The sequence below is a fragment of the Pocillopora verrucosa genome, chromosome 10, assembly GCF_036669915.1.
Source record: "Pocillopora verrucosa isolate sample1 chromosome 10, ASM3666991v2, whole genome shotgun sequence".
Taxonomy (NCBI): Eukaryota; Metazoa; Cnidaria; class Anthozoa; order Scleractinia; family Pocilloporidae; genus Pocillopora; species Pocillopora verrucosa.
In genome coordinates this window covers 17,428,535-17,453,045 of record NC_089321.1, presented here as the reverse complement: position 1 = coordinate 17,453,045, position 24,511 = coordinate 17,428,535, and the positions used below count along the sequence as shown (strand labels likewise).

General features: G+C 37.8%; 1 protein-coding gene across 3 annotated transcripts; it reads right to left on the bottom strand.

Annotated features, from left to right (window-relative positions):
• Positions 1–123: 123 nt before the first annotated feature.
• On the bottom strand, positions 124–24,511 carry LOC131781368 (DNA (cytosine-5)-methyltransferase 3A-like). 3 transcript variants are annotated; one of them, XM_059098012.2, is made up of 23 exons: positions 24,450–24,511; positions 23,898–23,985; positions 22,810–22,896; positions 15,918–16,127; positions 15,132–15,293; positions 14,472–14,573; positions 13,080–13,308; positions 12,192–12,317; positions 11,696–11,737; positions 10,572–10,651; positions 10,402–10,449; positions 9,874–9,938; positions 9,130–9,184; positions 7,577–7,702; positions 6,610–6,694; positions 5,899–5,975; positions 5,475–5,543; positions 5,205–5,295; positions 4,560–4,708; positions 4,075–4,160; positions 3,541–3,616; positions 3,076–3,209; positions 124–1,811 (listed from the first exon to the last, which is right to left on the bottom strand). In XM_059098012.2, the coding sequence occupies exons 3-23, from the start codon at positions 22,813–22,815 to the stop codon at positions 1,667–1,669; spliced, it is 2,163 nt and encodes a 720-aa protein (XP_058953995.2). In that variant the 5' UTR covers positions 22,816–22,896; positions 23,898–23,985; positions 24,450–24,511; the 3' UTR covers positions 124–1,666. The 3 variants fall into 3 exon arrangements, with proteins under 3 accessions (XP_058953995.2, XP_066028911.1, XP_058953996.2); XM_066172814.1 differs by lacking the exon at positions 22,810–22,896 and having other exon boundaries at positions 24,450–24,498; XM_059098013.2 differs by lacking the exons at positions 22,810–22,896; positions 23,898–23,985; positions 24,450–24,511 and adding an exon at positions 19,138–19,247.

The following is a 24,511-nucleotide window of genomic DNA, read 5'->3' as shown; positions in this document are numbered from 1 at the left end:
ATGCTGGTCAGAGGTTTAATGACTTAAATTGGATAGGGGCTAGCTCAAAAATCCCATGATGATTACTTGTTCATTATAAAACAACTTTCTTGCTTCATTTTAATACCATTTTTGTGAGCAAAAAAAGATTAATTGTTGTTGTTGTTGAAACGCATAACTTTCTGTGGTAGTTGTTGCCTTACCTTGGCCAACCTTGCACAGTTTCGTTTTAGACAATCTTGCACGCAAAGCTTATCACCAAGTAAAGGTACTGTTGGCCTGTGAAATCAAAATCACAAACATATGTACAAGCTAAACAAAGAACCTCAGCTGAAAGTTCCTGTACGTACATCTGGACCACGACTAACTGCTTCAAATTGAATTAGAATATTCAGTGTACGAGTGAAAAGTTTCCAATTAAACGTGCAGTTCTCATGAATTCTCATCCGGTACCAGAACTCGTAACCGATTTTGATCTTCACCATTACAGTTTAAGTTTCAACACCTGTATCGCGTAAAAGTACGAGTTTTTATTGTTTTTACGTAAGGCAAAGATGATTTATTATCTTCATGTAGTTCTAGTGACCAGTCGCTCTCGAATAGAACTCGTTGTGTGGGGTAATGAAACTGTAAGTATGTTGGCGAAGTCTTTCGTGACGTATTCTTTCGCTTTTGCTCCTGGTGACACCAATCAGTGATAAGGAGAGCGAAAAAGATTGTATGCTAATACGTATGATAGAAGTAATCGTATAGTATTGTTTGTGGCACAAACGAAAGTGCTTTCGCTAACTTGCAGATAATTTTATGAAATGAAGAGTAGGGAAAGCGGAAATCTATTGGAAAGACATCAAGTCACTCTTGAACAAAGAAATTAGAAAATTTTAAAATTTTACAGATTTTGCTTTTCACTTGTTTCCTGCGTAACGTTAGGCTCGAATCCTGCCTCTACCCTCCCCTCCCCTCCTCCTCAAGTGAACATCTACTTCAAATTTTGCTGCGCCAAAAGGCACTGGTTTCCAGTCGTTGCAATTGAGTTCTGACACAGACATAGATCATGTGCGAAAAAGAAATGTGGGCCAGATCCAACTTCGATCCCAGAACAAGACTAACTCTAAGGAAACGAACGCTAGATATGATGGATGTTTTTATTTGTTTCCTCTTAGAATATTAGAACAAAGAACAAGTTTGTTAAGCCTATCACCCCAGGAGAATATAGTACACCTGCAACACCACCCCCCACCCCCAACACAAACTTTATTAAAAGACGCACGATCAATTGGACCAGAACTTAACGTGACGATCGTAGTCTAACTAGTAACCAAACAGAGATCGCCCTACTACACTGGTGGTCCTGAGCACCTTACGCTGTGACCACCTAGGGCAACATGGAGGATTCCACTTAGTATTCAGCAAATTTACAAGAGTTACCTAAAGCATCAAATTAAAAAAGACGTTCATATCTGTGTGTTTTGTTTTCGTTTCTTTCCTTGCAGACTGAAAAAAAAACTGGAACGGGTGTTTTTGCATACGAAAGAACTAACCTTGAATTACAAGAATATTAAAATAGAAGAATATTAAAATAGTCCAGTAAACGAGGGACAAATATACCACATACAAAAAAAAACTGGCCGTTTTCACTTTCGGACACAACTAGCTGCGTATGCATCGGTCACGTCATATAAGCATTTCATGCTTCACATTTAAAGTATTCCTTTAAAGGAGACAGAAGATGCCGTATTACAGGAACACTCCAAGACTTCCCTAACAGCCGCTGTCTCTGTGAGCGCCCCATGTTACTGACGTCGGTGTAATGCGATGGTAAACCAAACAACCTAAAGCCAAGATGGAAAGCAAAGAAGTACTATTTTTAAAGCGCAATCAGTAGCGGAGGACGTAATGTCATCCTTGTCAGCGTGTTAGACTCTGAGTCCAGAAATTTCCAGTTGTGAGCATTGTGCGCTTTACCCACAGAGTGGCTTTCTCATCCATGAGTATGTGATCCCATCCATTAGGCGTACAAATACGCATGTCATATTATGAACGCTGGAAGGAATTCGCGCCGAATGGGTCAATTGGCTCGGGTGTAGCTTAGGTAACGAGAAACCAATTGGGTTTAGTCGAGGGGAATAGTAAATAGTGTAAAGTAGTTTCCTGGGTAAGGATAGTCTGATGAAGGCTGGAAAACTTTCGACACTAAAGCACACGTGGAATAACAACAAACTGCTATATTTGCCATGGCAACGACCTCCAATTGCTTCTTTTACATCTTCTTAGAGTCTTGGTCGCTCAAAATTAGTCGCGAATGAGGCAACAACCGGGAATCGATGGATTTCCACTCACTCATTTCCAGTAAAACGAGTTTTCTTTTTCAATTTTCAACAAGAAAAGCTAACTAGACCACGGTTGCGAAAGTTTCCCCGGTGAATCAAAGATTATCACAAGCACAGTTGACTAAGAAATCAAACGATAGAAGGTGTGGTTGACATAGAAAATTTCTCGCCTATCCAAGTTTCCTAATCCGTCGTTTCTTCAAAGCAAGACTAGCCTCTAACTGGGTACAAGGTACATAGAAATGAACTGATTTGAATATGATTATACCTTTTGTAGCAGCTGAGCCTAAACTCCTGTTCGCGTGCACTTTTGGACCAGACAAAATAAATCATGAGGCCAATCGAGATATTTTGGTTTACAGAGGAAGTTATTACCACTTGTGATATATATATATATATATATATATATATATATATATCCGCCGTATTTCTCCAGGTCAACCAGTCATAACCATTGAGAAAAGCAATCGAAAAAACTGCATGATTTCAATTTTGACTCGCGCTTTCGCGTTGTCCCGTACTTGGGTAATATCTACCATTGTTCTGAATGGCCAAAAATATAGCTTTACTTTTAGATTTAGGACATCAAGACAACTCGATTCACCATATTCTCTTAACAACACTCAATCAAAGTGCACTGCATGCTGTGTGCCAACGAGTGAAAAATTGCCGTTTGAAGGAAATCACTCTTTGGTTGAGCACTCTATTTCGCAGGGTAAAAGGAACAAAAAATGTTTCATTTCTGTCTAGTGGCCGTAATGATTACCTCTCCATCTCCGTGATCCAAAGTACATCTTCCTTCCGCTGTCCATCTGCTCCTGTATACTGAACTGGAAACAGACCTTTCTTGGTTTGAAGCATAGAGTTGGCATTGGTAGTCAGAGTTTGTACTTTGGTGAACTAAAAAATTAAGTAAATGAGTAGAAATTATACTATCTGTCGTACTAAGTAATACTACATTATCTATTAACTTTGGTTTCTTTCTCCACCTACTGCTCTCTCTTATTTTTTGAATTTTCTTTTAATAAAAACTGACTTTAATTGGACAGGGACTAACTCGAAAATCTCACAGTTCCTCTAGCCTCGAAGCTCGAATAATGATTACTTGTTCATTATAAAACAATTTTTCTTGTTTCATTTTGATACCATTTTGCTGAACAAAAAAGATTTGTTGTTGTTGTTGATGAAACACGCATAATTTACAACTATTTTTTGGTAGTTGTTGCCTTACCTTGGCCTGCCTTCCACAGTTTGGTTCTAGACAATCCTGCAAGCAAAGCTTATCACCGGGTAAAGGCACTGTTGGCCTGTGAAATCAAAGTAACAAACGTATGCACTAAACATAGGACCTCAGCTTCATGCCTATTCACTAACTATCTTGCTGACTTGAACATAAATGAATAAGTTTTTCATAACAGTGGTTCACTGATACACTGGACGAATCTACGAGCCCTCGCACTGAGCAAGTTCTCTCCATAATCACTGTGTTTATCTGAGGATGGTTGTCTTTCCCAGAAGCGGAATTAGCCTCGTGTTCCATCCTCAGAATCATTTACGGCTTTACGGCATGAACATGTGTTGGAAAAGAAGCTAATAATGTCGAAACAAATGTTTTATGTCCAATACAAACTTGCGACAAATTTCAAACAGTTCCGTTACACTCAGCTCAAGTTTTCTTTCGCTTCAATTGCTATATAGAACACTATATTAATACTGAAGACATGAAAAAGTACAGTACGTAAGAGCTACAGTACAAATGAATCACCTGTTCATTCCGGGCAGATTTCCCCAGAAATAACGAGCTCTGTGAGCAGGAGAGATCTCTTTGGCGTCCACTACCACTGGATTACACTGCCATAAAGAAACAAAATTCTGTTTGACAGCTGCATTTAATCTGAACTCCAGTCAAACTAAGATAGTCTGAGTAGCTCACCAGCACTGATTGGTTACTGCACATTGTACTGTAGGACCGACCGACTCGAAACACGATTGACCAAGGGTGAATCCAAGATTAACTCCTTAAATATAACACTTGATTCTGAAGTAATAATCCCGCCTTAGAAAAAGGATAACTCGGCTTAGAAAAGCTTCCACAATTAAACTCAGATCACTAAAGGGAATCAACATGTTAAATAGTAGTATGTCACAAACCTGGCCTTTTTACAGAGACGAAAAGAGAAAATTTGAAACCTATGATTTGAGGGACAAAATATTATGTGTGTATAGTTAAACAATTTAAACAGTTCCCACCTCTAGAAATCTTGAAATAATCTTCTTGTCATCTGCTCTCATGCCAACGACATTTTCAAAAAGCCAAAAGAAAGGTCTCTCCATATCTGACTTAGGTCTTACGAATTGAAGGAGCCGAAAAAAGTCAAAGAACAGACGGCCAGTTCCCTCTAGATGAGAAAAAGAAGAAATAGAATACACTTAACTTGCAAGCAGGATGGTGACATTATTTCAACACGGGAAAATAAACGAACAAAAAACCCTAACCCTTAACACCCAAACATTAGTATGCATATTCTCCATATTGTTCTCTATAAATTTCCTAAGGTGTTGAAACGTAGAATTTGTTCAACAATCAGGAGCTTCATTAGTAACTGATAATTTATCTTATTCTTGTGACCGTAACATGTGATTCAGGGGTGACATTTTAGGAAAAATAGATGCCAGTCACTCTTACAGGTCAAACGGTTAAATACCCTAAGAAGTAATAATTGCTGTGTAAGACCTGCAATTCACTGGTATCTGAAATTTCCAATAAACGCGTATCAGAAACGTTATTTGCGATTTGTCAAGCTAGCCTTTAGGTAGAAAGAAATTTTACGAATGACACAAGGATAATATGCTGCAGTAAACCTTACAAAAGAACCAGTAACTCCCTTAACCTACCACAAATTCCTCGTCTCACTGGGTTTGCGATGGAAAGATCATTACATGGACTTCCTCCAAACACAAAGTCAAATGGTCCAAGTTCTTCAATCTTAAAACATTACACATGGAAATCAAATGAGCAACATCTAGCAGAGTCTGACGGAATCAGTCAGGTAGGAAACAAAAACAAAACCAAAGAACCGTGAAACAAAGAACACACAAAAGAAAAATGGACAAAAAAATAGAAAGACGCAAAGTCCAATAACAACTACAAGAAAATGCGCACACCTCATCTCTGGAGATTTGCGTGATGTCACCAACATGCTGGATCTTATCTCCATGCTGCACCTTGGCCACCTAGAAAGCACGAAAATACAAGTGACTAAACTTGATACTTAAAAAAATTTATTCTTCTTTCCCCTGTTTACAGTTATGCTGATTATATGAAATATTTTGAACCACTTCGTGTCAGTATCGCAAAAATTTCGAATCTGGATTCAGGGCTGAACATTAATAAAACAGAACCAAATAGAAAGGTAATTTCAGAGAAGAAGACTCGTGAGAGCATTTTAGCACATTGATCATCGACTGTCACAGAAATTTCCACCGCGTTGTTTGTGAGGTTTTCTCTTCATGTACCCCTTCTCTGCCGTGAAAACATGAGCAAACATTAAGCAAAATAGCTGGTTATGTAGAGTTCGTTTTTACCAACCTGTATGGCTTGTTCATCGATTTCAGATGCGTAGTACACTTCGATTTCAACACCAAGTTCTTTCAAGGCTTGGAAACCTGTAAGGGCGAATAAAATCAATACATTGATGCTCTCAACACTTTGATCTTCTGACGTGATTAATACGCAACTTCTCCATACGATGACAATGAGAAGAGAGAAACTTATCAGCTCAAGGTTGTTATCTTGATATGATACCAAATTCTCTTAACTAAAATACAAGGAATTGTATAAAAGCTGAAAAGGGAAAGTTATAATTCATATCTCGTGAGTTTAAAGGTTAAGGACAAGTGGTTTGTTGAAGGTGTGTCAGACTCTCATTTGAAAAATCAGAAAGACCGTGATTCTTCAGTTCGTCTTCTTTGTAGAGGGACAATGGGCGGAAAAAGACAAAACTCTTTGTAAAACTATAAGTATTCGCAGTATTGAACACACACTGTACATGAGTAAAAGAAAAAACCGGTTTAAATTAGACAGGATAAACTTCCAACACATAAGAGAAATTTTTGAGAGAATCGCTCATGATCCAAGTCATCACCATGTCGCGGGTGCAAGTCAGCATGTCGCAATGGGAATGTTATATCAGACAGGTTGAGAGGGGAGCTGGAAGTGAGATTTCCAGCCAATCACAGGGCATAGCGGGCAAAAAATGATGCAATCCATTGTTCATATTTAGTTACGTGGAATACTAACCAGAAGCTATTCCATCAAACAGCGACAAGACTCGAATTGGTCTGCGCTCTTCCGGGGGAACTGCTGGGAAAATATATGGCTGTTTCTGCGAAAAGAGGAAGAATATTATTCACAAATAATGGTGTCAATAGTTAAACCTAACTCACACAGCAGTCATTAATGCGCTGATCAATTCAAAGTTTCAACATCCCCCCAGGTATTTAAACTTTTCGAAGAATGGTTCGTTCAAATCCTCCCCAATCCCTGGCCTTAAATTGTGTTCAAATGCCCTTGCCAAATGCCAGATTTGATAGTCAGTTTTTTCGTTAAAGGCAAAATCAGCCTCCGTGATTTCTACCCATTGACCCACATTGACTACGCGAAACGTTGAAGCTTGAAATCGATCGACGCATAAACATGGGTGAACAAAGAAAAGGTGATTCTTTCCATCCTCCTGATTGACTTTTTAGAAAAAGCAATGCCTCATAACTCGTTGCGACCAGGTGCTAAAATAAAAACTACTTAGATCGAGGTCTCGATTTTTTCAGTTCCGAATTTCTTAACACCATTTGCAAGATCTAATCAGCCTTTGCGCCTCCCTGCGCGGTGTTTGGTCAAGTATAATACACGTTACTTTCATCAAGGTAACAATCATTATTGATCGCTCAGGAGGGTGGGGTGGAGGGTTTTGCTTGTGTCACGATAAGATTTCCCTGACCCACCCCCCCCCCCCCAAGAGGTTCCGTAACATTTTTAAGATCCCCATCTCATTAGAAGTTCATTCGCAGTCCCTTTTTTGTAGTCTCCCCTTTATACACTGATGGCCACGACTGATCCCCTCTCGAGTCCTAATGAAAACCACGCAATCCCCCCCCCCGAATTCCGGGCAATAAATAACACGACTCGTTCTTAATCATAAAATACTTAACACCACTCCAGTGAACTTCACAAAGTAAATCTTTTAGTAGACCTACGAAAGGTTTCTTACAAAATCTTGCTCTTTGTCGTTCATAAAGAACTCTTGCAGTTTAGCAGACCAGTTGTTTCGGGGCCTGATAAGTCCTTGACACCCTCCTGAACACATGTAACACACCCAATTGTCAGCTGCGGCAATCTACACAAGAAGAAAGAACACAGTTTTTAAAATCTAAGTGAGATTGGACTGTGATTAGAATTAACTCACAAAACTATGAACATCTTAAATGTCTGGAATGATCAAGACATGCAAGCAAACCACAGCACCATAAATTAATTTTCGTAACTGCGTGTAGTTGGGTGTTTCTGCAACTGACCGTTTTTTTTTCTCGACAGAGTAACAAACCATATTTCTTGTAATCGTTTCACGTTGTCCTTCAGTAACGTGTTGATGATTTGATGGGCGAGTCAACTGAGGACTTGAAATACAGTATTTCTTTTTTATTCTAAGCTTTCGCCGTTCTATGGCATTGTCAGGGAATATAAAGAAAACATTCAACTCAACAGATGTCCATATTTATAATGGTTATAGGACTGAGCGGAGTCCAATTCGGTCTGCTATCCTACGAGTGATTAAAAAAAAAAAATCGGACGACTGCTGAGGGGGAGACCGATTTGTTAATCACGAGCGTGATTACAGACAGAATTGGACGAAACGAAGTTCTGTTACCAATTCATCAACACTGTGTCAAATTTGAGAAAGAAACTAGACATCGGCCATACGTTTTCACAAAAAACAGCAACAGTGAACTCGGCGAAATGTGTGACAAAAACGCGCGCACATGACGCACACTGCTCAAATCGGGCTTGTGACGACCAATCACGTTCGAGAATTTTGTTATAGTTTTGGTTAATAATAGTACCGCAGGGTCTTCCTCACACTCTGACCGTCAAATCTGATATACCAGCTCTGACCACCGACAAAATCAGCAACATTCATCTGTTTTGCTAACTCTCTCGCCTTAGGTCAAATCATGACGATAGTAACTGCACGGCTACATTCTCTCTGATTGACAATCCACTCTGTTAAGGTCGTTTCCAATGCGGGAAATTTTACGATTCCCGTACGCTGACCTTTTGGTTGTTTTGCCACAGCATCTTTTTTTTTCGCCAGTTTCGGATCATGGAATCGTCCATTTTAGTCCCTCGAGCATGCTGCTCGATTACATATTACATAGTAATGGATGAAATTGAACTGGACCAATGGAACCTTGGATCATTTTTGGGCCATTTTTTGGACCATTTCTTCAGACATTTTTTGAACCATTTCTGGACAATTTATTTTTACTATTTGTTATCGCCGCAGTACTTATACTCAGGGCTTGCTTACAAGCTATACGAAAAGTGCTTATACATAAAAGAGAGTATATTAGTCGTAATGCATGTGGTAATTTTTTGACGCATAGAAAGCAAAAAGCAAGTGAACAAAAGGTAGATTGTCATGTAATATTGTCACATAAACCAGTGCCTTAGTATTACTCATAGCAAAAGTAGTTGTTTACTGATAAAATGAACAGATTTCTCATGGGTAATCGTCCGCAAATTACAGTGCTTAAATTCACTTACCTCTTTGACTGCACTTCTACCACATAACATCCCTATACAGAGACTACAGTATGACCTGAAAAAGTCAATTGAGTAAATTTATAATCAAGTGATCTAATCATACAAGTGAGGGTAGCTCTTCAGGACGGTGGTGAGTTGTTTGTTAGTCAAGTGACCGAAGTCTAGTTTGTGAAACAACTAATTTTACAAATACAAACGGGGGTAAGTTTCTAGGGAAACTGTGGTGCTGCGTCCGTGGGAGACTGAGTACAACAGGGTAATTTAGTATTATCAACTGAGTCGATAACGTAAATTGGCCACCGTAAAGAGTTTTGAGCTGACGTTTCGAGCATTAGGCCCTAACCAGAGCGAGTGGCTACCGCTCGAGACGTCAGCTTTGAAACTCTTTATGATGGCCTATTTACGTTATCAACTCAGTTGCTAATACTAAATTATTATAATTTACTAATTAATATAAATTATCGGTTTAATGAGGCTGGAAAGTTATGAGTCTTGAAAAAGAGTCTTCAAGTTACACCTGTATTCAATTCAATTTAAGATGTATTTTGATTTAGTCCTTGCTAGTGTAAATCATCCCTTCAACCCACATTAACTGTGTCTTTCATCCACACACAGGCGAGGCAATACATAATGAGGAGCCTGCGGGGGCTAAGTGATTCCCTTCCTCCCTGTTACGATGTAACTTGCTCTCATTATTCAAGAAATGTCTCAAGAATACTGCCCACGATTTGTACAAACTTTTACCTAAAGCAGCCAGTGTTATCACACATGAAAACTTCCTTGCCATCTCCACAGATTGTGCAATACATCTGACATCAAAGTGCAAGGTTAATGAGCAAAGTAATGTTAACTAATAATTCAGTTCTTTTAAAGGTAATGTGCTATGTACATTGTTGGGAAAGTGAATTATTGACAAGCAGTTGAAAAAGGTAGTTCAACTGACAGTAGAAAAATTCTGGAAAAGTAATTTTTTGACTCTTAACCCTTCATCTTGCCCTCTGTAGCTCCACAAGATGGTTAACACTCAAAAAACTGCTTTGTAGCCTGTAATCAACTATACTGACATGTTTCACAAGATATGACAATAACTTTTAACCACAGAAAATGTCATGAACTACATCTGAGAATAATTAAGCAGGTCAGCAGAAAAGTCTGATATTTTCCAATTAAATGCATCCAACCTTTAAAGTTATTTTTAGAGTTTAAAAGGGTGACAACTACGTAATCATAAAATAAAGAATAAATTAAGCCATCAGTACACACTTTACTTACCTGAGAACCATCTTCATCATATAGATAAACATTTTCCAAGAAAGAAGTCTAAAAGACATAATTAGGATTCATTTTAAAATCACCACAAGTCCTCAACACATGATATACATGAAATTACACACTTAAATATTAAAGTAGGTTATATTTATCATTTAAAAAGTTTGTGGTACCTTACATTCTTTACACAGACCTCCCTCAAACAATGGATGTTCAGTGAAAACTCTATCATCACCACATGCAAGACAGATACCTAGACAACAGCAACACAAAGAAAATACCATTTCGTAACCTAAAAAAAGGTGATGAAAACTGTCTAGCTTGGATCACTACCAAACTTACTGAATGACTTATTACTGAATGATTGACTGACTGAGAGTATGATGACTGACTGATTGACTGCAGAGCTGTGAACCAACTGACTGACTGACTGTATAACTGATTGACTGACTGACTGACTGACTGGCTGACTAACTGACTGACTGTATGACTGACTGACTGACTGACTGACTGACTGACTAACTGACTGACTGACTGAATGATTGACTGACTGACTGACTGACTGACTAACTGACTGAATGATTGACTGACTGACTGACTGACTGACTAACTGACTGACTGAATGATTGACTGACTGACTGACTGACTGACTGACTAACTGACTGACTGTATGACTGATTGACTGACTGACTGACTGACTGACTAACTGACTGACTGACTGAATGATTGACTGACTGACTAACTGACTGACTGACTAACTAACTGACTAGGTAATTTAGTGTTATCAACTGAGTTGATAACATAAATTGGCCACATTAAAGAGTTTAAAGGCTGATGTTTCAAGCATTAGCCCTTCATCAGAGCAATTGCCTTGACAAAGGGCTAACAGCACTCAAAACATCAGCCTTTAAACTCTTTAAGGTGGCCAATTTATGTTATCAACTTAGTTGATAACCCTAAATTATCCTGTTATACTCTCCCACCGACACAGCACCATGGTTTCTTTAGAAACTTACCACCACTAACTAACTAACTGACCAACTGACTGACTGACTGACTAACAGAAGCCATGATAGGCTGACTGACCAGCTGGTTGACAAATTACTTCGAATTGACTGCCTGACTAGCTCACTGTGACTGACATCTGATAGATTATCCACCACCATCATCACTGAATAAATCCTTGACTTGCTGACCCACTGTTGACAATTTGTTTTTCCCAATTGTTGTCAACATCTTTTACTACTGAACAAACCTTAGCAAAGAAAATTAGTTTCAAATTAGGCAACACTCTAACCTGAAATTTTCTTTTTTCCATCTGCTACTGCATCAAACAGAGCTAAAAAATTTATACATACATTTTAATAATCCAGAATTCATAAAATACAATTTTCATGATGTTGCTTTCTAGCACTTATATTTTTTTTCTATCATGGTGAATGCATGTAACAAGGACCATGGTTGATCAGATTCAATCAGTGAAAAAATAAAGGTTGTTTATGTAATATCATGGTCTCAAATTAAAACGATTCAATTATTCCTGACATGTGCAAGCTGTATTTAAACCTGAGCAACACTCTCAATGTTAAGAAAAAGTAAAGCTCTAAAAAAAGAGATAATTAAAAGTTTATTGCATGTCTGTGAAAAGCCAGTTAGCCTGCAAAAAAATCACAATTACTTTTGCTGGTGTATTTACAATACACTTGGATGAAGCCACTTGATCAACACCACCTGCAAAAAAGACTATTATTCACATGATTGACTAAGTCATTTGAGGAAAGGAAAATTTTTACCTTTGATATTTTCTGCCAGGTTTGGTTCATTGATTGGTTTACCAAAGCGTGCCTTTTGATCAGCAGTCATTTCCTCTGACGTCAGATCCATTTCATTTAGTGGTACTGGAGTGTCTACCATATCCTCTAGGGGTTGAGAAATACTACTTTCAGTGACAGATACAATTCTGTTCAATAAATTTTCAAACATGAATTGTCACACCATTTTATTCCTTGATATCTCTGATTGTAACATCATTTACCTACAATTAACTAATCTAACTAGTACAACAGAAGCATGCAAAATACCCAGCAACACTGTTAACTGAATTATGACTAGGAAACAATTTGCTCTAGAAGAAAATCAAGCATTTATACAAATCCAAACTTTAAGAAATCACCTGGTTTAAGAATATACTAAAGGTTAATTTTCTGTCATAGAATTTGTGCATACAACAGAACTTTTTAGTTGAAAGGTTACATGCCATTGACTGAGAATCAGTGCTCCATAGAATGCACTTAAAAAGGTTTGAAGTGTAAAAGGCTAACTACTGATTTCATGATCTCAAAGAATGGCCAATGCTCTAAAAGAATGAGATTGATACAGCAAAGTTAAAAAACATGTCTTAGACATGATGAGTAGAATGCAAACTCACTATAGTTAAATACAGGACATGATGAATGTGTTTAGACTGTTAAGAGGAACAATGAATGATTTGTTGCCTATGGCATCCAGATTTCAAATCCAGCTTCTCCAGTGTGCCTAAATGATTTAACAACCTTACTTTCACAAAACAAGACTACTCAATACTTTCCATTGTTAATAACTGTGATTAGAAACATGACAGTAGACATCAGAGGAGGTAATGTCTGACCATGTAAACACAGTCATTAGTAGTTCTGATTTACCTTCACTTGGTGCAAACCCTTCAGGGCCACTTGGCTCAAACCCATTTAATGCCCACTGCACCATTATTTCAATTTTCTTTTTTTCACTAAGTTGTTCATCCTCTCTCTCCATCTCAGCATTTGGTTCAGCCTTCTTTCCTGGTCTAGAGCTGCCTCCTCTCTTCCCTTTCTTTGACTTTTCTTGTTTGCTGCTCTTAGAGAACACTTTACCACATCTTTTTGCTGCTACCTAGTGAAAAAAAATGTTACATACCATAATGATTTGATTCAGCACCCTTGTTCCAATAAGACCCCCTTTCTATCAAGAGCCTCCCTCAAATTTCATGTTTGTTTTAATCTTCATCTTAGTCTCTCAACTATACTATGTTCATGTGAGAGCACATTTCCTTCAAACAAATAATCTTGTTTCAAATTGTGTGGTGATTGCTTGGCTGGTCAACCCTAGCCAAGAAGGATCAAGGGACAACAAATCTGTTTTCCAGTCTTCTGGATTTTTTCAAAATAATAAACATCAAAGTTTTGTTTTGCATAGTCTGCTCTTTCCAAAAAAAGAAATAAGTTCCCTATCCCTAATAAGCATCCTGTCTTAAATAAGCTCCCTCTCTTGAGGAACCAAAAGTAAATAAGTGCCCCAGGGGCTAAAGTGAATCATTACCATGGGCAAGTTGAGTAAAGATTGCTAAGAGCTTCATTTATTTATATTTATTCTATACCAAGGATTTTCCCAAAAACCAAAAAAGGTTTTTTCAAAAGGTCCTGTTCTGCAAAGAGATTTCATACAATGACTATACAGTTTTTTTGGGGGGGTGAGTTCTTGGGAAAAAGAATTGAACAACTAAATTAATGACTGACAGACTAACTGACTCATATAATAAAAAAAAACAAATACAGATAGACAGACAGACAGACAGACAGATAGACATATCAACAGACAGCCTGACTGACTAACATTTGGACTGACACTTTTCTCACTTATTGACTGACTGATATAAGAACAAACTACCCCTAAAATACAGGTAGACAGTCTGACTGACTGGTATCAGACAGACCAACATAATTATAGACAAGCAGTCCACTGACTGACTAACATCTGGACAATTGGTCCAGTGACTCACTGATATCTGGATAGTCAGTCCAGTGACTCACTAACTGAAATACAGACAGACAGTCCTGATCACTGACTTACTGACTGATATATCAGCACAAAGACTGACTGACTGACTGACTGACATATGTACCAACAGTCCACCGACTTACTGACTGATATATGAACCAACAGTCCACTGACTTAATCCTTAACTGACATATAAACAGACTGACTGACTGATATATGGACAGATAAAGCCATACCTACAAAAATGAAAAGCATCAATAATAAATAATAGCAGGTACCTCTAAGCTGGTAATGATGGCTGTCTTATAAAGACCTCTCATCCTTGATAGGTGAAAACTCTCTTTGAACTCGTAAAGTGGCCGTAAACATACAACAGGAAGCTACAAAATAAATAAAAAAGTCTGGCCTGTTATTGTAATAAATATACATCTTTGGTTACTTGCATTTTAAGACTTTACAATGAGATGATAAAGAAACCAACTAAGTATTTCTCTTTCCAACTGAATGTGCAAAATTAATAAAGAGCTAGAACCCACATGATCAGTCAATTTGTTTGGGCTCTTTGTAAGTTCACTGACTAATAGTGCATTCTTGGCACCATTTCCCCTAACCTTAATATCCCAAATCTCTTATTATAATACCAAGAGAACATAAAGCAGGGTGTAAGATCTGTCTCCAAACAAACTAAACAAGATGGGGCTCAACCAGTAAATAAATGTTGGTAATGAAAAAATGTGTGTATTTGGTTTTGCTGCATGTCTGTTAACACTCTTTAACTGGGATTGGAAACATACACAGCTCTTCCTACTCTAAACCAACAGATCAACAACTACTTAGCAGTTTGAGCTTCCTTGCAATGTTAACCCATCACTCTTATTAGCTGATGTCATCACTTTGGTATTAGCTTTGGAGCTGACACTAAATAAACTATAACAAACCATTGATATTTTGTTATCTCCAAACCACTTGATCCAATAAGAACCTTCTACAGCTGGGGACTTTTGTGCTTCAATATTGGAAATAACTCGCCCAGGCCACCAGTCAAATCCTTTCAATCTGCCCCAGATCAACTGCCCAATGAGATATTTGACTGGTTCTACCTGTGAGATATCAAATACTTTGTAACCTAGTAAATCTCAGACCTTAAATAAAACCTGTATGGAGAAATATCAGGCAAATAGTCAGGAAACAATTGCTTTTTTCCTACAAGCAGTCACTCTCAACAAAAGAAATATAAGAGCTATTATTTTAACACATTAACTCTAATGAGTGACCAAAACAGAATTTCTCCTTACATTATAAACATTATAAATACAAAAACAAGCAGATAAGTGATGACCATAAAGAAAATATAAATTAGGAGATTATCAGTTGATCCAATACCAAATTCTCCAAACATACATGATAAGAATTGTATCACTGATAGTAAGGAGAATTATTAAATAAATAAGACCTCTGATATTTTTCCTACTAAATTTATCTCAGTGTCCATGTAAATTCCTGGTTCTTTTAACATTCAACAAAGCATTAACTTCATTATGCAAACCTAAAAGACTATTTGAAGATCATTTTGGATCAATGTCAGTATCTGAGCAGCTGTGCACTTACCCCTCCCCTTAATAAACAGCAGTCAACTGATAACAAGTTAGGGTTAATTTTGAGCTAGGGGAGGGGTAGGTCTGCAGTTACTCAGATATGGACATTGATTCATATCAGTTATTTACCTCTTCATGATTGGCTGCCTCCTTATCACTGGAAGTTGGTGTGTGACCTTTTTTTAGTTGAAGAGGAGTGACAGGTATCATGAGATCACTTTTCAGGCGAAACTTTTTCTTGCTTCTGTAATCTGAGGCTGAAAAGTTCAGCTTCCTCTTGGCTCGTATCTTTTTTGTCATGCTACCTTGTTTGACTGTTTCTGAGTTGCTGGGGGTTGACTGTAAAGGCACAAAAGATTTGTGAAAAAGTGACAGGAAAGAAATCCTTCAACTGCCCTGTGTAATAAGTCCATTGTAAAGTGGATTGGAGGAAATTTGAATATCTTCAAAGCTCTTAGCTCATATCTCTAGGAGCTTAAAAGATCATCTATGGCCATATCTAGTGATCATGAGGTGTGAGTGTTCTCAAAAAACCATTACAAATGGAGGAAATAACACTGTGACTGTCTGGAACACATCCAGCAAGGAATTTTCTTTTTATCATTTAAAGTTATGTGATATTATGTCAATGAGTTGGATAATTGTGCAACATTCTCCCGATGGAGGAGTTCTGTTCATGACCAGCATAAAAATCAGCCACAGCCAAGCTGGTGATGTGTGAGTGTTCTTAATTAAAAAGCCATTACAAATGGTGGAAATAACACTGTGACTCTTGAAGGAACTTACACAAATTTGAATTTTAAAATTTTTGGTAATTTTCATGCTTTTGATGTATATTTGATGTAATCTTTCTATGAGTTCAGGCATTCCAAAAAATTGTTCCAATTTGTTGTTTATGTAAATTTCATCTTTGAGTACAATTGAGTACATATATGAATTATCTAGAAAAGCCACAACAAACACATCACTCCTTTAAATACTTTCATCTTTTGGAATTTTAATTTACTTCTTACAGATGAATGAGGATATTTCTTGGGGCAAGATTTCATATTTGATTACACAATCAGCTGAATTTCCCATTCCAAATTTATTTACCAAACAAAGTTCTCTGAGCATGCAAAAAAGGGAAGAGGTATGAACAGCTCCAAATTCTCCAAAGGGGATGCATAACAATTAAATAATTTTCTGATGGCAAGAAAAGAAAGTTGATAAGGGAGATTGCTTCTGAAAACCACCTCACCAATGTGGATACCATGGGTAATATTAATCATTAACATTGTTCCTGTCATTGCTAATGACATTATCCTTGTCACAAACAGGTCACTGATACTTTCATTATCATTATCATTAAAATGTTGGTTTTGCTGTTTCTGTGTAGTCACTGTCAGTAACACTGTCTCTGTTGTAGTCACTGTCAGTAACACTGTCTCTGTTGTAGTCACTGTCAGTGTCATTGTGTCTGTCACTGTCAGTGTCATTGCATCTGTGATTGTCAGTGTCATTGTGTCTGTCACTGTCAGTATCATTGTGTCTGTCACTGTCAGTATCATTGTGTCTGTCACTGTCAGTGTATCTGTCACTGTCAATGTCATTGCCTCTGTTGTAGTCACTGTCGGTGTCATGGTCTCTCTTATTGTCCCTGTGAGTGTCACTATTGCTGTCTTTGTCACTTTCATTGTCGCCGTCACTTTCACAGTCTCTTCTATTGTTATCCTGATTACCTTTGTCATTTATGTCATCACAAATTTGGGTAAGTTTCACATAATTTTATCTCATGTTTTTTCTTGTGAGATTTGATGTATTTAGTGAATCAAAATGGACCAGACTGAAGAGTGAAAAATATCTTTAAGAAATGTGAAGTACAACTTTGATATGCCATACCTTGAAGTAATGAATTAAACTTATGTTTTCATCATATGCACTGTACTTCTCTTCAACTTGAAGTTTGTTTATAAGGATTGTTCATCAATAATTTTAAGTCAACATACATGTATTTTTGGTATGTGCTCTCAGCTTCTCTCTGTTGTTTCTCTGTCTTAAAGTAATCATTGTAATTGTGATCATCCCTCTCCTTGTCTTCATTCACCATTCTCCCTGTTACTGTCACTGTAAATGTCACTGTCACTGTCACTGTCACTGTTACTGCCTCTGCTGTTTCTATGGTTATTGTTATTGTAATTTTTATTGTCAATATCATTATATCACTACGTATGTGGTAAATTTTTTCACCGATCAACAACTTAATTTTGGTTAATTAGTTATTGAATATTTCGCGTTCTCTCTTGCTACACAGGAGACTTGACAAAAGTTATCTTTGAATAACGGAAAACATGTCCAATCCAAAAAACTGGTAGGTCTGCGGTTCTTCCTCATATCAAATGAACTCTGCTCCTTTGTACAGTCAAAAACTGATTTGAAGTTCACAGTCAGCTTTCTATCGTAGACGAATCGAGGTTCTCAACAGTAAGCCAGAACCACGAAACCTTCAAATCTCAGTGCGAGTTACAAGAAAATTACCTTTCATGCACTTTCCAAGTTGTCCAATTCACTCGTACACCTCCCATTTGATTGATGAAATCTCGCAATTTCGAACCTAATTATTTATGTTTGTTTGTATTCGAAATATTATGCTTTTTCATTCGTGTCGAGCAAATTTACTCAACCCTGCATATGCTCATGACATAAAGTGAACATTTCAAAATCACTTCTACAGTACTTGGACACTGAACAGTGTGGTTTCGATATTGTCAGACTACAATAGCTATCATTTACATAATTGTGGAAAGATGCCAAAAATAGCTTTCTGTCGCATGCCTAAGGAGTCAATCTCCATATTCACCAAGACTGATTGTGCTACTAATTCACTTCTTACATAGTATTTCATGGTACGGAGATTACATCTTTATTTTGTTTTGTACAAATAAGCTTCAAAATAATCTTCTCCAAAATGTACGAACGTGTAACTGATCAAATTGGTAACGATATTCGCGATCTACTTAGACTCCACTTTCCACAATTTGTTTCAGCTCCTTCGACCCAGAACAGTCACTTCTAACGACCATTTTTGACTTTGGCTAGGAAATGACATGAGTAGCGATTGACATAAATCTTTCGTTAAGATTACCCAATTAAATAACGCTATAAAAACAAACCGTCATTGTCGTGTTATCTCTGCAAGAAACAGCTGATACCAACAAGCCTTATCGCTTATTTGCATAAACTCGAGCATGCTTTGTCTTTGAATAGTGTCCACAGCTAGTGACAAATAAACGTGATAAAGTTTATTGATCTAACCACACAACTGAAACAAAGACTGCTCCACCGGAATAATCAAACTGAAGGCACTTACCGCCATGCTGTGGGCAGCAATCTGATCTGATCACTGAATGTAAGTGAGCACCGATCGTGCCTAAATCCCTGCTGGCAAAAAGGACAACCAAGAAGCACAGGTAACCCAAGTTGTAGATATGCAAATGCTAAGTTGCGCAATATGACACCTCTTACTTCCGCTCACTTATTACTAACCTTCAAGCGCGTCAAAACATCATAAGTAGCATCAGATAACTTATGCTCGCAAATTCGAGCATCATGCTTTTGAGTGTCGCCCTTTGAACCGTGACATTATACCGAAAATTATGCTCAAAATTTTTCATAATGCTTAATTCCATTATTCATGATAATAGCCGTTAAGATGTCTCAAACTACACCCCCTTATTCCTACTACTATCAGGTGAAACTTGCTAAGAATAACTGGAAATAATTATTAAAGAACAAGCGAGAAAAACAAGGTCACTCTTGACATTTATCAGGCTACAGAATTTATCTCTTGTTAGACGGCAACATCGAGGGAAATTCTAGGAGGTTTAGTCATTATGTCAGTATTACGTTCGATGCTCTGACTGTAGCATTCGAAGTTTCAACATCCCCCCTGAGCAACCCCTGGGTATTTGAACTTTTGAAGATTGGCTTGTCCAAATTCCTGACCCAACCCCCCATCAGGTCAAAAATTGTGTTTAGATGCACCGCTCAGATTTTTCGTAAAACGAAAATCCAGTGGCCGTGATTTTCTACACATTGACAAAGCCTTACTGACCTTTCCCTTTTCTTCGCAGTCATTCGCTTGTGAAAGGGAATTGTTTACCCTTAAACACCCCCATGTTATAGTTACCAGTGGGGGGGAGGATGTTGAAGCTTTGAAGTGATCGGCGCATCATGCCCAAAATTATGTTGGTCTAATTTATCCGACCACGGTAATGAAAGGAACTAGTCGATCGTGGAAACTTTTCGCAATTATCCAAGTCGTTGACATAATATTACAGTACTTTAAACGATGAAAAAAAATTCCTTGCAGGCTGTGTTTCCAACGGCGACAGGAACTGATGCAAAATTTCACTGGTTCAAAATAATCGAATTATCCCGCTTCCATATGGTTCAAACCGAGATGAAACCCTTGGAATACTTCTCTATAACAACTGTATAGGCATGTGACGCCTAATGGAGTGCCAGTATCTAAAAATATGATTTTCGAGAGAAGAAGAAGAGCATAAGAACATTTCTGTCTTTTCAACTCCAAACGTATAATAGAGAAAGAGATGTAACCGTAAATTTGCCAAAATTGTAGTCGTCAGCCGTAAAAGCCATCACTCATCCATTTAAACGCTCTTTTGACGAAAACAATTACTGACTGCTTAGAAACACTATATTTTTTATATCTTATTGGACGTTTGGTGTGTAGTAACGCTGAGTGCTTTTACGAGCTGTCCCGTATTTTGACAAGCCTAAAGATTTTATCCGCATTCTTTATTAAGATGTAAAAGCGAACCAGATAAAGAGGCGTAGCAGGCGTACCCTACTGGTTAAACAAGCTTTTTTTTTAACAGTGCAAAATAAGCAATTATTTGAAAATTGCGTATTAACTGTATAGAGGGAAGAATTACTTATATGCCGATTGACTGAGATATAGGGCATTTTTCATTGATTTCGGTAATTGCCCCGTGCAATAACCAAATTTAGAGACATTAAACGAAACCGTGAGCAAAACGAAACAAAACAAGCGAAACCAACGAAACGACCAGAACAAAACGATCGAAACGAAACAAAGCTACCGACCAAACAAAACGACCGAAACGACCAACAATAATATATAAAACAGTCAATAATTATAAAATGAATGCCCAGGGGTGTCATATTTGTCTCGTTCGATAGTGGTCTTCTCCTGATCTACCTCACGGGGCAATTCAACTATCTTATCTCTCGATAGCCATCGGCTTGGCGTAAGGCGTCGAGAAAACCTTAATTAAAAAAACTGAAATTAAAATAGAAATAATAAAAAAATCACGGGCATAGATGTTTCCAATGAATTATACTTACTGCCATACTGTGGGCAGCAATCTGATCTGATCACTGACTATAAGTGAGCACCGATCGTGCCTAAATCTCTGCCGGTGTCCCAGCGGATTTGGACCCCCCTAGAATTGGACCCCCCGGTCCAAATCCGCTAGCGGATATGGACCCCCCGGTCCATATCCGCTAGCGGATTTGGACCCCCGGGGTCCATATCCGCTAGCGGATATGGACTCCCCTCCGCGGATTTGGACCCCTTTAACAAAACTGAGTAAAAACATTACCATGCATAACTTCCTAATAGAAATAATAAAAATTTAGAAAGTAGGCTTTCAAAGAAAGTTTTTTTTTCAGAAAGTAGGTTTTTATTTTAAAACATTCTCGTAGACGTGATCTATGACGCAAAAGTTTGTTGTCATTTAATTCATGCGTAGGTTATTCTACCAACTTAAATAAATGTGTCAGAAATGAAACGATATCTGCCCTTTTCTTCGTCAATTATAGTACGCAATCTTGTGTTGAAATTTTAACGGACATCGCCTAAAAGCTCGCAGTTGGAACAAGTTACGAAAAAGGAATGTTTAGTTGGGGGGGGGGGTCCAAATCCGCGAAGGGGGGTCCAAATCCGCGGGGGGTCCAAATCCGCTGTGACACCGGCAAAAAGGATAACCTGGAGGCACAGGTAACCCAAGTTGTATACATGCAAATGCTGCTAAGTTGCGCATTATGACACCTCTAACTTCCGTTCTCTTATTACTGACCATTAAGCGCGTCAAAACGTCATAAGTAGCGTCAGATAACTTATGCTCGCAAATTCGAGCATCATGTTTTGAGTGTAAAAGAAGAGCATAAGAACATTTCTGTCTTTTCAACTCCAAATGTATAATAGAGAAAGAGATGTAACCGTAAATTTGCCAAAATTGTAGCCGTCAGCCGTGAAAGTCATCACTCATCCATTTAAACGTTTTTTTGACGAAAACAGTTACTAAATGCTTAGGAACACTATATTTTTTTTATATCTTATTGGACGTTTGGTGTGTAGTAACGCTGGGTGCTTTTACGAGCTGTCCCGTATTTTGACAAGCTTAAAGATTTTTTTCACCATTCTTTATTGAGATGTAAAAGCGAACCAGATAAAGAGCCGTAGCAAGCGTACCCTACTGGTTAAACAAGCTTTTTTTTTAACAGTGCAAAATAAGCAACTGTTGGAAAATGGCGTATTAACTGTATTGAGGGAAGAATTTCTTATATGCCCATTGGCTGAGATATAGGGCATTTTTCATTGATTTTGGTAATTGCCCCGTGCAATAACCAAATTTAGAAACATTAAACGAAACCGTGAGCAAAACGAAACAAAACAAGCGAAACCAACGAAACGACCAGAACGAAACGATCGAAACGAAACAAAGCTACCGACCAAACAAAACGACCGAAACGACCAACAATAATATACAAAACAGTCAATAATTATAAAATGAATGCCCAGGGGTGTCATATTTGTCTCGTTCGATAGTGGTCTTCTCCTGATCTACCTCACGGGGCAATTCAACTATTGTATCTCTTAACAGTCATCGGCTTGGCGTAAGGCGTCGAGGAAACCTTAATTTAAAAAACTGAAATAAAAATAAAATAATAAAAAAAATCATGGGCATAGACGTTTCCAATGAATTATACTTACCGCCATACTGTGGGTAGTAATCTGATCTGATCACTGATTATAACTGAGCACCGATCGTGATAAATCCCTGCCGGCAAAAAGGATAACCTAGAAGCACAGGTAACCCAAGTTGTATATATGCAAATACTAAGTTGCGCATTATGACACCTATAACTTCCGCTCACTTATTACTGACCTTTAAGCGCGTCAAAACGTCATAAATAGCGTCAGATAACTTATGCTTGCAAATTCGAGCATCATGTTTTGAGTGTAAAAGAAGAACATAAGAACATTTCTGTCTTTTCAACTTCAAATGTATAATAGAGAAAGAGATGTAACCGTAAATTTGCCAAAATTGTAGCCGTCAGCCGTAAAAGCCATAACTCATCCATTTAAATGCTCTTTTGACGAAAACAATTACTGACTGCTTAAAAGCACCATATTTTAATATCTTATTAGACGTTTGGTGTGTAGTAACGCTGAGGGCTTTTACGAGCTGTCCCGTATTTTGACAAGCCTAAAGATTTTATCCGCATTCTTTATTTAGATGTAAAAGCGAACCAGATAAAGAGGCGTAGCAAGCGCACCCTACTGGTTAAACAAGCTTTTTTTTTAACAGTGCAAAATAAGCAATTATTTGAAAATGGCGTATTAACTGTATAGAGGGAACAATTATTTATATGCCGATTGACTGAGATATAGGACATTTTTCATTGATTTCGGTAATTGCCCCGTACAATAACCAAAATTTAGAAACATTAAACAAAACCGTGAGCAAAACGAAACAAAACAAGCGAAACCAACGAAACGACCAGAACGAAACGATCGAAACGAAACAAACCTACCGACCAAACAAAACGACCGAAACGACCAACAATAATATACAAAACAGTCAATAATTATAAAATGAATGCCCAGGGGTGTCATATTTGTCTCGTTCGATAGTGGTCTTCTCCTGATCTACCTCACAGGGCAATTCAATTATCGTATCTCTCGACAGCCATCGGCTTGGCGTAAGGCGTGGAGGAAACCTTAGTTTAAAAAACTGAATTAAAAATAAAACAATAAAAAAATCACGGGTATAGACGTTTCCAATGAATTATACTTACCGCCATACTGTGGGCAGCAATCTGATCTGATCACTGATTATAAGTGAGCACCGATCGTGCCTAAATATCTGCTGACAAAAAGGACAACCTAGAAGCACAGGTAACCCAAGTTGTATATATGTAAATGCTAAGTTGCGCGATATGACACCTCTAACTTCCGCTCACTTATTACTGACCATTAAGCGCGTCAAAACGTCATAAGTAGCGTCAGATAACTTATGCTCGCAAATTCGAGCATCATGTTTTGAGTGTAAAAGAAGAGCATAAGAACATTTCTGTCTTTTCAACCCCAAATGTATAATGGAGAAAAAGATAACACCATAAAAAACAGCCAATAATTATAAAATGAATGCCCAGGGATGTCATATTTGTCTCGTTTCGATAGTGGTCTTCTCCTGATGTACCTCACGGGGCAATTCAATTATCGTATCTCTCGATAGCCATCGGCTTGGCGTAAGGCGTCGAGGAAACCTTAATTTAAAAAACTGAAATAAAAATAAAATAATAATAAAAAAATTACGGGCATAGACGTTTCCAATGAATTATACTTACCGCCATACTGTGGGTAGCAATCTGATCTGATCACTGATTGTAAGTGAGCACTGATCGTGCCC

Excerpts from the sequence above, each read along its gene's own strand:
- LOC131781368 (XM_059098012.2), bottom strand. Across the intron at positions 10,652-11,695 it reads TGGAAAAAAGAAAATTTCAG|GTATCTGTCTTGCATGTGGT; the intron begins GTTAGAGTGTTG and ends GCTGTTGTCTAG. Across the intron at positions 5,544-5,898 it reads TCGATGAACAAGCCATACAG|GTGGCCAAGGTGCAGCATGG; the intron begins GTTGGTAAAAAC and ends CGTGCTTTCTAG.